Genomic DNA, 13809 nt, shown 5'->3' on the forward strand with positions numbered 1-13809 from the left:
TTAAGGACCAGAATTCATGCCCGATTTGAGGTTTTCGGCCAGGGGATGATCAAGTTCCGTGGAAATGCAGGGGTGCGAGAGCCCTTTACTCGGGCTGAGTAAGGCCAGTGACAGCACTTTTCATGAGACACTGAAACACGTAATGAGCTGCCTAGGCGGCTGGACCTTTCCTAGGAAAGCGGGAGAAAGGGGATTCTCAGAGCAAAGCGTGGCCTGACCCCGGTGATCCTCGGGGTGTGCCAGCAGCTGAAGGGTGCTGGGGGTGCTTGCCACGGGATTCCTGTGGTTCTGCATCTGGCCGGCTCGCTCCTGCCAGGCTCCCAGCATCCTCAGCAGGGGAAGCGGGACGATTGGTAACGAGGTGGTGGAAACAGCTGCCAGGAGGGGCAGGGGATTGCAGGGAGCTCCCTCACACAGAGGGGCATTCAGGCATCAGCGTGCAGCTCCCAGCACACAGAGCCCCCAGAACGAGAGTCCCAGAGTAACGTGAGCCGGTCACGTGCAGAGCCCGGCCGCTGAGAAGAGGCCGGGTCAGCATTTCTCTTCCCAGGCCAACAGGAGATGGCCCCACCTCAAACGCAAAATGGCCTGAGACCTGGCGAGAAGGACATTCTCTCGGCAGAGCAAATGAATACCTAGGCCACTGCAGAAGTGGGAACAGAGCTCTGGTCAAACGTCTAACTGCTTAACAGTCTAATGAGATGGCCTGAGAGTCCACACTGCTTGTAATAAAAATATTTTTAAACTTATGTAACTGGGTCGCCATGGAGTTTTTCCCTTCTTGTAAATATTACATAATTATGAGAAGGAGACACACTTGTTGAAGACAGGGAGGCAGACAAGTTGGCTCAAGACACAAATTTGGGTACTGAGGCTGCTACGAGATACCTTCCAGAAGGTAACATGGGCCCCAGGACCACGACAACGGCCTCATTAGTGGGAGTTGGTTAAATCGCGGCGGCTCTGTGAACACATGCTGGGTCCCCCAGCTTCGGGCCTCTTTCAAGATGGCCATGAGCAGGGGCCACACGGGCCACGTTTTCAGGGTATTTAGAATACCCCCTGGTTGTTTTGGAAAGCTCAGGCCCCACAGTGAAAACCAACGACGTATCTGCCAGGTTTGACTTATTTCTCACTTCTTTTTAAATTTCCAAGTACTACCATGAAGAAGATACATAGCCCCTTGACTCAGGGTTGTTTTATTTCAAGATGGGGGACGCACACAAAGAAGATGGATTGAGATGGCCTGGGAAACTTCCGAAAGGCAGCGGTGCTCCGGGACCCCAGTGTGGTGGGGACACGGGTGAAGGATCAGACATACCTGGGAGAGAAGGTACAGAGAAACCGGCAGGCTGATCTTCGGTCGTTCTCCTCCCTGGTGAAGGTTGGGGGGATGAGAGAAGTCTGGGTTACACATGTGAGTGGTACGTAATACCCTACGCCAGAGGCCATCTGTCTGAATGAGCAGCACCCAACACCCAACTTCCTCTAAGACCCTAAGGTTCTTCTTTCCTGGTGGCAAAGTCGACCCTGCAAAATACATTCACAGCTCATCCCATCCAATGGGTTTCCCAGGTGGTGCCGTGGTAAAGAACCTGCCTGCCAGTGCAGGAGACATGGGATCGATCCCTGAGTCGGGAGATGCCCTGGAGAAGGAAACGGCAACCCGCTCCAGTGTTCTTGCCTAGGAAATCCCACAGAGAGAGAAGCCTCACGGGCTATATAGTACACGGGGTCCCAAAGAGTTGGACATGACTGAGCGACTCAACAACAATCCCATCCAATACTATTTGCAAGGCTGCTAACCTTCCACCTGAGAAACCTTTCACCCTGAGTCATGGATTAGATGCTGGACCCAAGAGAAGAACCAGCTCCTTAAATTACCAAGAATGTTAATTTCCCCCACCTGGGGCACCAAGAACCTGGCAAGAGAGGCCCCAGAGGCCTGCTCTCAGGAAGTGGCGCAGGGAGAGGTGGGGGCACCCTGATCTCAGAGAAGCCACTCATCTATACTGGGCTCCAATGAGCTCCATCTCCTACCAAGCCTGTAAGGATCTTCAGGACCCTTGTTTTGCTCAGGGAGGTTGACTGCCTGGTCCAAGGTCACGAGGAAAGAGGCAGAATTTGAAACCAGGCCTGAAAACACCAGTTCCCCAGCTTTCTCTCCACCTCCAGAGTGGCATTAGGTGGCTCTCGTTAGGGCTGCAGTTTTTTCTTTGAGTCACCTGTTTGTAACAAGAAGCCCCGTGTTCTGTCTCCAAAAAGAAAGCTACACCCCCATCTAGCTGGGACATGCGCAGAGGCTGAAATCCCTGCAGAGTAACCAGCTGGCTCTGTCCCACCTCCTGTCAAAGCCTCCACCCCTTCACTCTCGGAGGTACTGGCCAAAGGTCCCCTCCCCTCGAAGTGGCATTTTTCTTGGGGACGGGCACTGAGAACCACCAGCTCAGAATCACTTCGGGGGCAGGGTCCCGGTGCCCTCCAGACCCCTGAGCCAGAAACTCTGAGAGGAGGGAGAAAACATATCTGAGAAAGTGCCCATGAACGGGCTCATGGGCTGTTCGAGGGCTCCACCGCCTGTCACTGTGGACAGTCTCTGCCCCGAGATCTTTTCCTGGGTGTGCTCCATCCCCTTCTGGCCATTCAAGTTTTGCAGCTGGCTGGATCTTCTCCAAGTTAATTAGCTCTGGCAACTAGCCGAAAAAGTGAGCAGGGATGAGAGCACCTCAGGAGAAGCATGCACAGAAACCAAAACCCTGAATTTGCAGAGGTTTCCTGTCTCCTTTGGATGTCAGTAATCTTTTCTCATTCATTTACTGTCCACACACACACACACTCACACTCATACGCTCTGGCTGTCTGTCTCTCTCCTTCCCTCCCTCCCACCCTGTCCCTCACCCCCCTTCTCAGGAAAGAAGGGAAGGAAAGGACTGTCCCTCAGGCTCCAGCCGCGGTCCCTGCAGAGCCCCGTCCCCGTGGGGTGGCTGCTCCCCCCGCCTGCAGACGCCCCTGGCCGGGCTCACCTTGTCCTGGTTCTCCAGTGAGTACACGTAGAGCGGCAGGAAGAGCCTGTTGAGCAGGTGGTCCGTGAGCACGTCGTTGAGAAACTCGCAGTTGATGATGAGGATGTCATTGAGATAGTGCAGGTGGTCCAGGTGCTCAGCCACCAGGTCGCTGAGCTTCCCCCGATTCCGGTGCCTGCCGGGAGAGAGGCCCATCTCAGCCCCAACGCCCAGGCTCAGAGCTGAGAACCGATGGCCTGAGACTTAGGTTGCTGGGGGCGCTTCATTCACAAACAAATATCTGAGCCAGTCTCGAGAGACACCTATCATGGCCCTACCAGTGGATTACAGGAAGGAAAAACGGACAGGTCCACTGCATTCAATTTTAGGGGACTCAAGGGATCCCCCCACTTTCTGGGGGCCTCAGTACAATGGACTCCACAATCATCACCACGCTAAAGCTTAAGCTCCAATACTTTGGCCACCTTTTGCATAGAGCCAACTCATTAGAAAAGACTCTGATGCTGGGAAAGATTGAGGGCAGAAGGAAAAGGGGACAACAGGGGATGAGATGGTTGGATGGCATCACCAACTCCATGGACATGAGTGTGAGCAAGCTCTGGAAGATGGTGAAGGACAGGGGAGCCCGGTGTGCTGCGGTCCACGGGGTTGCAAAGAGTCGGACACAACTGAGTGACTAAACAACAACAACGATAATGGGATCCCTCCCACTTCCTGGGGGCCGTGGAACAACGGACTCCGTCATCATCACCATAGTCCCAAACAAAATGGGTAAACACAGAAACCCAGGGAAGCTTTTAGCCAGGCACTTCAAACACGAGCTGCCACTAGTCCAAGTGGCAAGATCCCTGGCTCTTGAGATAAGCAGCATTAATGGAACAATAAATCCTCACTAGTAAAATGCTCCTGAGGAGTTCTGAGGAAACAGGCAGGCCTCAATGGCCTCAGCCAACCCCAGTCCCGATTGTATGAGGGGCGCCATGCGGGGACGTGACACCCCAGGTCCCAGGAGGCCCCTGCCTGCTTCGAGTGCAGACACAGGCACTGGGGCTGTCCAGGCCCTATGAGTGGATCGGGCTCACGCTCAACAGGGACAAAGATCTGAAATAGCCAATGGGGCCCATTCCCCTCCCCCAGAGCGGTTATCTGCTGCAAAAAGCACTCTAGATCCAGGACCTTTTGCTTCTACTATGATTATTACTCAAGTAATAGATGGTCACTGGAAGGGACAGACAACTAAAGAAGAAAATAAGAGCAAAAAGAAATCAAAGTCTCCTACAGTCCCACCACTAACAGATAAACAGTATGTTATTTCCATATGGAGGTGATGGAATTCCAGTTGAGCTATTTCAAATCCTAAAAGATGATGCTGTGAAAGTGCTGCACTCAATATGCCAGCAAATTTGGTAAACTCAACAGTGGCCACAGGACTGGAAAAGGTCAGTTTTCATTCCAATCCCAAAGAAAGGCAATGCCAAACAATACTCAAACTACCGCACAATTGCACTCATCTCACACGCTAGTAAAGTAATGCTAAAAATTCTCCAAGCCAGGCTTCAAGAGTATGTGAACTGTGAACTTCCAGATGTTCAAGCTGGATTTAGAAAAGGCAGAGGAACCAGAGATCATATTGCCAACAACCATTGGATCATCGAGAAAGCAAGAGAGTTCCAGAAAAACATCTACTTCTGCTTTCTTGACTATGCCAAAGCCTTTGAGTGCATCAATCACAATAAACTGTGGAAAATTCTTAAAGAGATGAGAATACCAGACCACCTGACCTGCCTCCTAAGAAATCTGTATGCAGGTCAAGAAGCAATAGTTAGAACTGGACATGGAACAACAGACTGTTTCCAAATAGGAAAAGGAGTACGTCAAGGCTGTATACTGTCACCCTGCCTATTTAACTTATATGCAGAGTACATCATGCGAAATGCTGGGCTGGATGAAGCATAAGCTAAAATCAAGATTGCTGGGAGAAATATCAATAACCTCAGATATGCACATGACACCACCCTTATGGCAGAAAGTGAAGAGGAACTAAAGAGCCTCTTAATGAAAGTGAAAGAGGGGAGTGAAAAAGTTGGCTTAAAACTCAACATTCAGAAAACTAAGATCATGGCATCTGGTCCCATCACTTCATCGCCAATAGATGGGGAAACAGCGAAAATAGTGTCAGATTTTTATTTGTTGGGGCTCCAAAATCACTGCAGATGGTGACTACAGCCATGAAATCGAAAGATGCTTACTCCTTGGAAGAAAAGCTATGATCAACCTAGACAGCATATTAAAAAGCAAAGACATTACTTTGCCAACAAAGGTCTGTCTAGTCAAAGCTATGGTTTTTCCAGTAGTCATGTATGGATGTGAGAGTTGGACTATAAAGAAAGCTGAGTGCTGAAGAACTAGTACTTTTGAACTGTGGTGTTGGAGAAGACTCTTGAGAGTCCCTTGGACTGCAAGGAGATTCAATCAGTCCATCCTAAAGGAAATCAGTCCTGAATACTAATTTTAAGGACTGATGCTGAAGCTGAAACTCTAATGCTTTGGCCGCCTGATGAGAAGACCTGACTCATTTGAAAAGACCCTGATGCTGGGAAAGACCGAGGGCAGGAGGAGAAGGGGACGACAGAGGATGAAATGGTTGGATGGCATCACCGACTCAATGGACATGAATTTGAACAGACTCTGGGAGACACTGAAGGACAGGGAAGCCTGGCGTGCTGCAATCCATGGGGTCACAAAGAGTCAGACATGACTGAGTGACTGAACACATGGATTTAAAAATGCAATAGAAATGATGAGCAGATAATAAAACACAGCAGCTCCTGGCCCCGCCTCCCCCCACCCCTTCCCACTCTCCAGAGGAAGCAGTTTCAAATCTTTTAGGAGTTTCTGTGGATAGTTCCTCCCTCTATTTTGCGATCTGCAAGGACCTCTATTTTGTGATCGAGCCATTTTAGATAGTACACAAGGACCTCCCTTGATGACAGAATTCTGTGTTCCCTCCGCCCCTCCCCACCCAGCAGTCATCAGCAACTGGTGGTGACATTATAACCAGTCACTGCAGAGTAACGTGGAGGACCAGGAGTTCACTTTCCTCCTTGAGTAACTTTCGGTTCTTTCTGGAGCTGTGTCTCATCAGGGCTCATATCCATGACTATTCATATCTATATTCCTATTTTTTTTTTCAATCACTCAGTCCTGTCTGACTCTCTGTGACCTCACACAGACTGTAACCCACCACGCTTCTCTGTCCATGGGATTTCCCAGGCAAGAAAACCATAGTGGGTTACCTACTCCAGGGGATCTTCCCAACCCAGGGATCGAACCCGAGTCTCTTGCATCTCCTGCATGGGCAGGTGAATTATTTACCACTGAGCCACCTGTGAAGCCTCATCCTCATCCATCCATTCTATATGGGTCCTTATTCTCCCAACTGATCTGTGATCCACAGAACCTTACTTCTTTGCCAATGTGGAAGCTAATATTTTCTCTCTCTCTAGCCCCCTGCAGCCCCAAGAGACAAGGTCCCTTTATTGTCCTGACCCCATCTAGGTGCACTTCTCACCAGATCCGTGCAAAGCCGTCACTCTGGGGCAGTGGTTCGCAACTGATACAATTTTTCCTTAAAGGAGACCTGTGTCTGAAGACAGTTTTGGTCTTCACAATTGGAAAAGGGCGCTACTGGCGTGTAGTGGGCGGAGGCCAGGGGTGCTGCTAAACACCCTATGAAGCACAGGATGCCCCACCACAAAGAATTACCTAGTTCAAGAGATGCACAGTGCAGAGTTTGAGAAATCCTGTTCTGAGACATCTATTTATCACCATCTTAATTTTTTCTTAAACAGATTTACTGATACAGAATTCACATACCAAAATCTTTACCCAAAGTATACAATTTAATGGCTCAGATGGCAAAGAATCTGCCTGCAATGCAGGAGACCTGGGCTTGATCCCTGGGTCGGGAAGACCCCCTGGAGCAGAAAATGGCAACCCACTCCAGTGTTCTTGCCTGGAGAATTCCATGGACAGAGGAGCCTGGTGAGCTACAGTCCACGGGGTCTCAAAGAATCAGACATGACTGAGTGGCTAACACATATTCACAGAGTTTTCCAACCATTATCACAATCAACCTTAGGAGATTTTATCCCCTCACCTCAAAAAAGCCCAGGCAGTCATTTTCCATTTCCGCACCTCACCCCACACACCCCTCCTCCAACCCTATGCTATGCTAAGTCACTTCAGTCGTGTCCAACTCTGTGTGACCCCATTAGACGGTAGCCTACCAGGCTCCCCGTCCCTGGGATTCTCCAGGCAAGAACACTGGAGTGGGCTGCCATTTCCTTCTCCAATGCATGAAAGTGGGAAACCACGGATCTATGGCTTCTATGGATTTGCCTATTCTGGGCATTTCATATAAGGAGAATCACATAACGTGTGGCCCCTTGCATCCTTTCACTGAGCATAACGCTCTCAAGGTTCACCAAGGGTGTCGTGCATGTCGGGACTTCGGTCCTTTTTACTGCTGAATACTGCTCCCCTGAAGCTGCGTCCCATCCTTCCTGAGATGGGTACCGCACGGTGTTTATCCAATCGCCGGTGGAAGGCCATCTTCATCTTTTCATCAGCTGCCCAGCACCCTTCTACAGGTGCACTCGATTCATTTACCCTGTTCCTCTCTGGGAGGTATCTGAGTGGTATCCAACTTTCTATTGCTAAGAATAGTGGAAAGCTGGGTGGAACCTTTCAGAGTATGGAAGTCCATATTCTGCCTACGCACAGGACGGGGTGGTGGTGGTGTTAAGTTTTGTTCTAGTGTTTGGCTTTTTTCTCAATGAGAACAGAATTCTCCCCAAAGCATTCTGTCCACCTAACAGGCACCTAGGGGTAGTCACTTACTCTTCATCTGTTTGTACACAGTTATCAAGCTCGATCACGTGGCTCCCAATGAACCAGACCAAATTGGAGAAGTAAGGGACGGCGGTTTTGTCTCTGATATAGTGCAGCATGGCCTGGTTATCCACTGAGAAGATTCACAAAAGAAGAGAAAAAAAAAAGTCAAGCTACCAAAAATAACTTGGGGGGAGATTTAAAAAAAAAAAGCAATGAAAAAGCCCTCTACTATAATCTGACTCTTTTCTGTCTTTCCTGGAAATACTTTAAAACGGTTGCCTTTTTCATAAAACTATGAAGGTAGTTATGTTATTTTTATAATTAATAAAATCAATGAATCAGGGTTAAACATTGATAGTGCATGAGGAAACCTACTTATCAGCAGTGCATTTAGCTAGACTACAATGAAAACTACACCATTCTCAAGCAAGTTTCTCATATTTGCATGTAAGGGTAAGTCAAGAAAGCAGAAAACCAGAAGTTATTAACTTACATGACACTGGAATAAGGAACACGGGAATCGTCATTGAAGGAAAGGCAAAAAACAGACAAGAGTTAACAGGGTGAGGAGCTGGGAGGGTGAGACAGTTGCTCAGAGGGGCAGAGAGCTAGGGCAGGAGGCATCTAGACAGAAAGACACAGGTTAGAAGAGAGCAGAGAGCAGGAGGCGGCAGGGCTGGGGCTCAGACGGGGTCAGAGTCCAGAGGCCTGTGGGCTGGCCCGTAACCAGTGAGCGGAGCCAGCAGGCCCAGGGGTGAACGGGGGCGCCGTGGCCCCAGAGCAGCAATCCTCGCTGCCGGTTCACCCCCGCCTTGCAGGGTCGCGCACCCGCAGTAGCCACATCTTCAAGTCAGAAATCCAGGCTGTGACTCCAGCTCTCTCAAGTTTTAAATAGTGACGACCATATATTTTTTTCAAAAAATATCTAAACCAAGGAAAACCTGTCTGAGAGCTGGATTTGGCCTCCAGGTTATGACCCCCAGATGGGCCCCTGCTCTGAGCCCTTAGAAGGCTCTCCAATCTAAGGCCATCCCAGAACCAGGCTGGAGTGAGTCCCCAAGCAGCGCCTAAACCCCCCTCCCAATTAGGGGTCACCTCCAGTAATAACGTCTTAACTTGGGAAGGCAAAGCATCTGGTCCCTGAGGAAACAGGGTCCCCACTCCAGGGTGGTGACTACACGGGAAGTAACCCAGGCATCGTTAGGCAGAGGCCAGCACAACTCTAGGCCAGGAGACTCGTGTCCAGCCAGCCTCTGAGCCCCTGGGGGCGAGAAGCCACAGAACGGCTTTTTCCTGGGGGCAGTGATTTGGGCGTTCGGTACTTTCTGAAAGGAGGAATTTGTTGTTGGGTTTTGCAGCAGGTTGAGAATACAACACTGCCCCCTGCTGTTTGCAACAAGAAATGTGCTTGTACATTACAGATAACGTACCTCCTGGCTGTACTGAAGTGTATTTTACAGGCCAAGGAGCAAATTCAAAGACTCATTTGAGTTTCAAAGACAGCTATGCCTTAAATAATTAACACACGTGCCTCTCTCAGGCCATCACGCCTTCCGTGTGTCAGCACTGTGGGAGACTTTCCCTTGCAGAACTAAGTGCATGGAGAGGCACAGGAATTTACATAAGGGGGTGGCTAAATGGCCCGCGATGACAGCCTTTCACGAGACGGGTAACCCCAGCCATAACAAATGAACTCCCTGTTACCACCACAGAACTGTCTGTACAGACTCATGAGAGCAAGTACCTGTTGTCATGTTAGAAACCCGACAAGGTGCAAGCCCACAGGGGAGCTTACCTTTGTAGACGTTTAAAGTTATGGTTCTTACAGCAATTCTGACCATGCTTTCAGGGTGGTTGAAAAATTTGATGGCTTCTGTATACAGGGCGAAGTCATTAGTGTGCTAAAACACAAGAAGTACCCAAAATGAGTCACACACCCATAAAACATGCCTGCCCCCGCCCCGGGTTTTTGAACCCTATCAGTGAAAGTCGCTCAGTTGTGTCTGACTCTTTGTGATCCCATGGACTATACAGTCCATGGAGTTTTCCAGGCCAGAATACTGGAGTGGATCTTCAAAACCCAGGAATCAAACCCAGGTTCTCCCACATTGCAGGCAGATTTTCTACCAGCTGAGCCACCAGGGAAGCCCAAGAATACGGAGTGGGTGACCTATTCTTTCTCTAGTGGATTTTCCCAACCCGGGAATCAAACCGGGGTCACCTGCACTGCAGGCAGATGCTTTACCAGCTAAGCCACCAAGGAATCCTACCAGAGACTTCGTAAAAGACACACACACACACACACACACAGCACCCATGTGAACCTTAAGCCGGTGGTTCACATCCTGTGGGGAGTGTGCGGAGCGGTGGGACGGTGAGACCACGGAAGAAACAGAAGTGGGTCCAGCCAATGCCAGGCCTAGGTTCAGGATCTGTTCCACCACTCTTAGCTGTGTGATAAAGTATATCTAAGCCTCCGTTTCTACATTTGTAAAATGAGGATAATAATTCCCACTTCGTGGTTGCTAAGATTAAATGAGATTATTTCAGGTACAGTGCATACCCTGCTGCCCGATCCCTAAGGAGCACTCGGTGATAATTCAGATGCAGTTATTAGATGCTGCTTCAACTAATAAAAGGCAAGTGCAAAGTCTGACTACATTTAGACCCTCTTTTGCTGCTACTGCTGCTAAGTCGCTTCAGTCGTGTCTGACTGTGTGCGACCCCATATATGGCAGCCCACCAGACTCCTCTGTCCCTGGGATTCTCTAGGCAAGAATACTGGAGTGGGTTGCCATTTCCTTCTCCAAGATCCTCTTTTAGCTAATATATATCTCTATTTGGAAACACTAAAAGTGTAAACATTACCGTGGAAGAGAAGTATCTCGGGAATCTTCTGCCATTAAAAAGGGGTTATCAGAACAGATCAAAACCAGAGAACAGATCAAAACTATTGCGAACCAGAGAAGTAGAGCCTTAATTAAGGAAAAGGACACAGGATCTGGGCTGGAGCATGAAATGACGTGCTCTGCTGCCCTCTTCTGGCCAGTGTTTTGCATGGCACCCGACCAGACTGGAGGGCACCCCAGGCAGGAAAGACGGACCAGCGACCTTCAGTGAGGTGACACCTGTCTAATGAGGGCAGCGCGACTTGGAGCACTAGACACAGGTGTACACTAACAGGTGGTAGCTACTGCACCAGCCCACAGAGACAGAAACCACGTCCACCTCAAAGATCAGGCTCCTATACTCCTCTGGGATCAGCTGGATATTCTTCCAGAGGCATCACTACGGCCCCAGAATCCCTGCATGCTGCCCTCCCCGCCCCACTCCCCCCCAGCCACCAGCAGGTACACAGAAGCCCAGCTGCACCTGAGCTGGGGAAGAACCTGCCCCCCTCGCTGGTCTAAACTTCGCAGGTGGGTTTCTTTCTGCCCAAGATAGCCTCTGGGAGAATGCAAACAGCACCCCTCTGGTCTCTAGACACATTCAATGAGCCCGTACTGGGTTCCAGGCACTGGGCCACACAATGTTAATCTTCTAAACCATCCCACACCTCGTGGCTGGGGGCTAGTACTCCTTCCTTTTGTAAAGGGAAGCGCAGCCTTCCCTTGTAAAAGAAACGGACTGTGGCTGTTGAGTTTTAATGAAAGTGTTTTCAGGAACAATATGTGAGCAAGAGGCCAGTTTTTGCCCATTATAAATCTAGACAAAAAAAATCAAAGTGCAGGAGGCTGTTGCCACATCCTACGAAGACAGCTGGGTGGATTTTGCCCAAACTCAGAAGAAATGTCTGGGACCGTGGTCTGACTTCAAGCACAGGCTGTACAGCGTATGTGACCACCGATCAGAGGACACCTGCCGGACAAACAGCATGTGGCTGTGTGGCAGCTGGCCTCCAAGATGGCCCAACGACCCTCACCTCCTAGAGGCACACCCTGTGCCTCCTTCCACGCTGAGTCAGGGCTGGCCTGGGCGGCCTAAAGAAGACAATGGAAGAGACGGTGTGTGGCTTCTGAGGCCCCGTCAGGAAAGGCATTACAGCTTGCCTTGATGTCTTGGGATCACTTATTCTATGGGAAGCCAACTGCCACGCCAGGAGGACGCCCGAGCAACTCTCTGGAGGGGACTGTGTAACCGAGGCCTCCCAGCAACAGCCAGCGCTGAATGGTCAGCCATGTGGACGAGCCACCCTGGAAGCAGATCCCCCAACCCTAATCCAGCCTTCGGATGACTGCAGCCTTGTGAGACACGGAGCCAGAACCGTCCTGCCAGGCCATTCCCAACAACAGACACACTGTGAGAAAAATGTGACAGAATTCTGACCAGCAAGGCGGGAAAGGAAGTCTGCTGGGAGGCTTCTGGGAAAGAAGTTTGGGGAAAGTTAGAAGGGGGCACAAGAAAGGATGTGATGTCACCAGGCTTTTCAACAGTGGCAAGTGAGTATGTGGTGTCTGGAGCTTTTGCAGCCATCCTGAGACCATGAAGGGTATAAGCCTGAAGACAGATGCCAGCTCAGCAGAGCAGGACAATGGAAAAGCCTGGGTTGCTCACGAAGTGGTCGAGCCACAGGATGAGCCAGTCCCAGGAAAGCCAGCATCTGTACTTTTTGGAATGTGAGATTTATTGACCTGATCGCTCAAGCTCCTCTTAATTGTAAGAACAATGGCAACTCATTTATTTAAATTGTTAGTAATTCTCCCAAAGAATACCAGAGTAAGGAATGACAAGGGCTACAGTTTTAGGGAGTCAGGTACATACTAGTTGTTTTGAAGACATCATCTCATTTAATTCAACCCCTGGAAAACCCTTCAAGGTAGAAACTATCATCACCATTTCTCAGATGAAGAAATTGAGGCTCAGAGGACTAAGACTCCTTTAAGGTCACATAGCAAGCAAGTGGCAAAGCTGGGTTTGACTGGAGTCATCACTGTTTTGCCAACAGAGGAACACATCCCAAGTTAATTTCTGGGCACTTCTCCCTACCAAGAGTATCATGCTCTCAGGTAGCACAAATTGAATTTTACATTAAAAACAGAAAAGGTAACTTGTTCAATTAAAAAAAAAAAAAAACACGCCAAGGTCAAACAGTGTTGCTATGAAATAGTGAATCAGGAAATGGTGAATGCAAACGTGCTTTGTAAACAGACACAAGGTCACCCAAACCAAAGGCGCTGCTTGAACTGGCCAGCTTCCAACCAAACATGCCTCTGTGCAGCTACTTACCTCATTGTAAAAGAAATGGACCGTGTGGTTGTTGAGTTTTAATGAAAGCGTTTTCAGGAACGATATGTAATATGCCATAATCTCCTCATCAGAAAAGTCGAACTTGTGGACAATGATAGAATTTACATAGTTATTAGAGAGCAAATAATCTAGAGGGAGAAAAAAAAGAAAAAGAAAAAGATTAATTAATTCACGCTGGAGGAAAGACAAGCAGAGAAAAGTCCAGGAACAAGCAGATGACCACGTGAAGGGGCTTGAACCAGTCAGGCTGACAGGGAGCAGCTTAACCTTTAACCAGCACAGAACTCAGCCACCATGCGTAGTCACTACAAAGTTCAAGAGCGAGGCCCCAGAAAGCCCAGGACACGGGTGCCTCCCACACCAGACAAGAATCCTCGAACATTTCCCTCCGTTGCTAGCAAAGTTCAGTGAGAGAGCCGGTGGCAGGCAAACCAGGTGGTATGTGGGCAGTTTCACAAACCACCCATAGACGAGGGTCAGCTGCACCATGTCTTATGAAAGATGGCCCCATTTCGCCATCAAAAGTCACATTGTCACCCTTGAGTGCCACAGAAGGCTCCGCATGGCAACATGATTTATAGAGGCCCCTGGAGGCTCAGCCTCCACGACCGGGCCAGCAGCAGGTGGACTGCTTTGCGTCATC

The 13809-nt window shown here is 49.5% G+C and overlaps 1 protein-coding gene across 15 annotated transcripts in view; it reads right to left on the reverse strand.

Moving 5' to 3' along the window:
* Positions 1–13809, reverse strand: part of CLEC16A (C-type lectin domain containing 16A) — a 236597-nt gene that overhangs the window by 190155 nt on the left and 32633 nt on the right. For all 15 annotated transcript variants that reach the window (XM_086375775.1, XM_086375773.1, XM_086375778.1 and 12 more), the window contains 5 exons: positions 13146–13294; positions 9715–9820; positions 7926–8049; positions 3024–3198; positions 1322–1375 (listed from right to left, as the gene is read on the reverse strand). In XM_086375775.1, the coding sequence (XP_086231901.1) occupies positions 1322–1375; positions 3024–3198; positions 7926–8049; positions 9715–9820; positions 13146–13294 (608 nt within the window). The remainder of the gene's footprint in view (positions 1–1321; positions 1376–3023; positions 3199–7925; positions 8050–9714; positions 9821–13145; positions 13295–13809) is intronic.

The sequence above is a fragment of the Bos grunniens genome, chromosome 25 (assembly GCF_055505025.1).
Source record: "Bos grunniens cultivar Pamir isolate PY7600 chromosome 25, Bosgru_T2T1.0, whole genome shotgun sequence".
Taxonomy (NCBI): domain Eukaryota; kingdom Metazoa; phylum Chordata; class Mammalia; order Artiodactyla; family Bovidae; genus Bos; species Bos grunniens.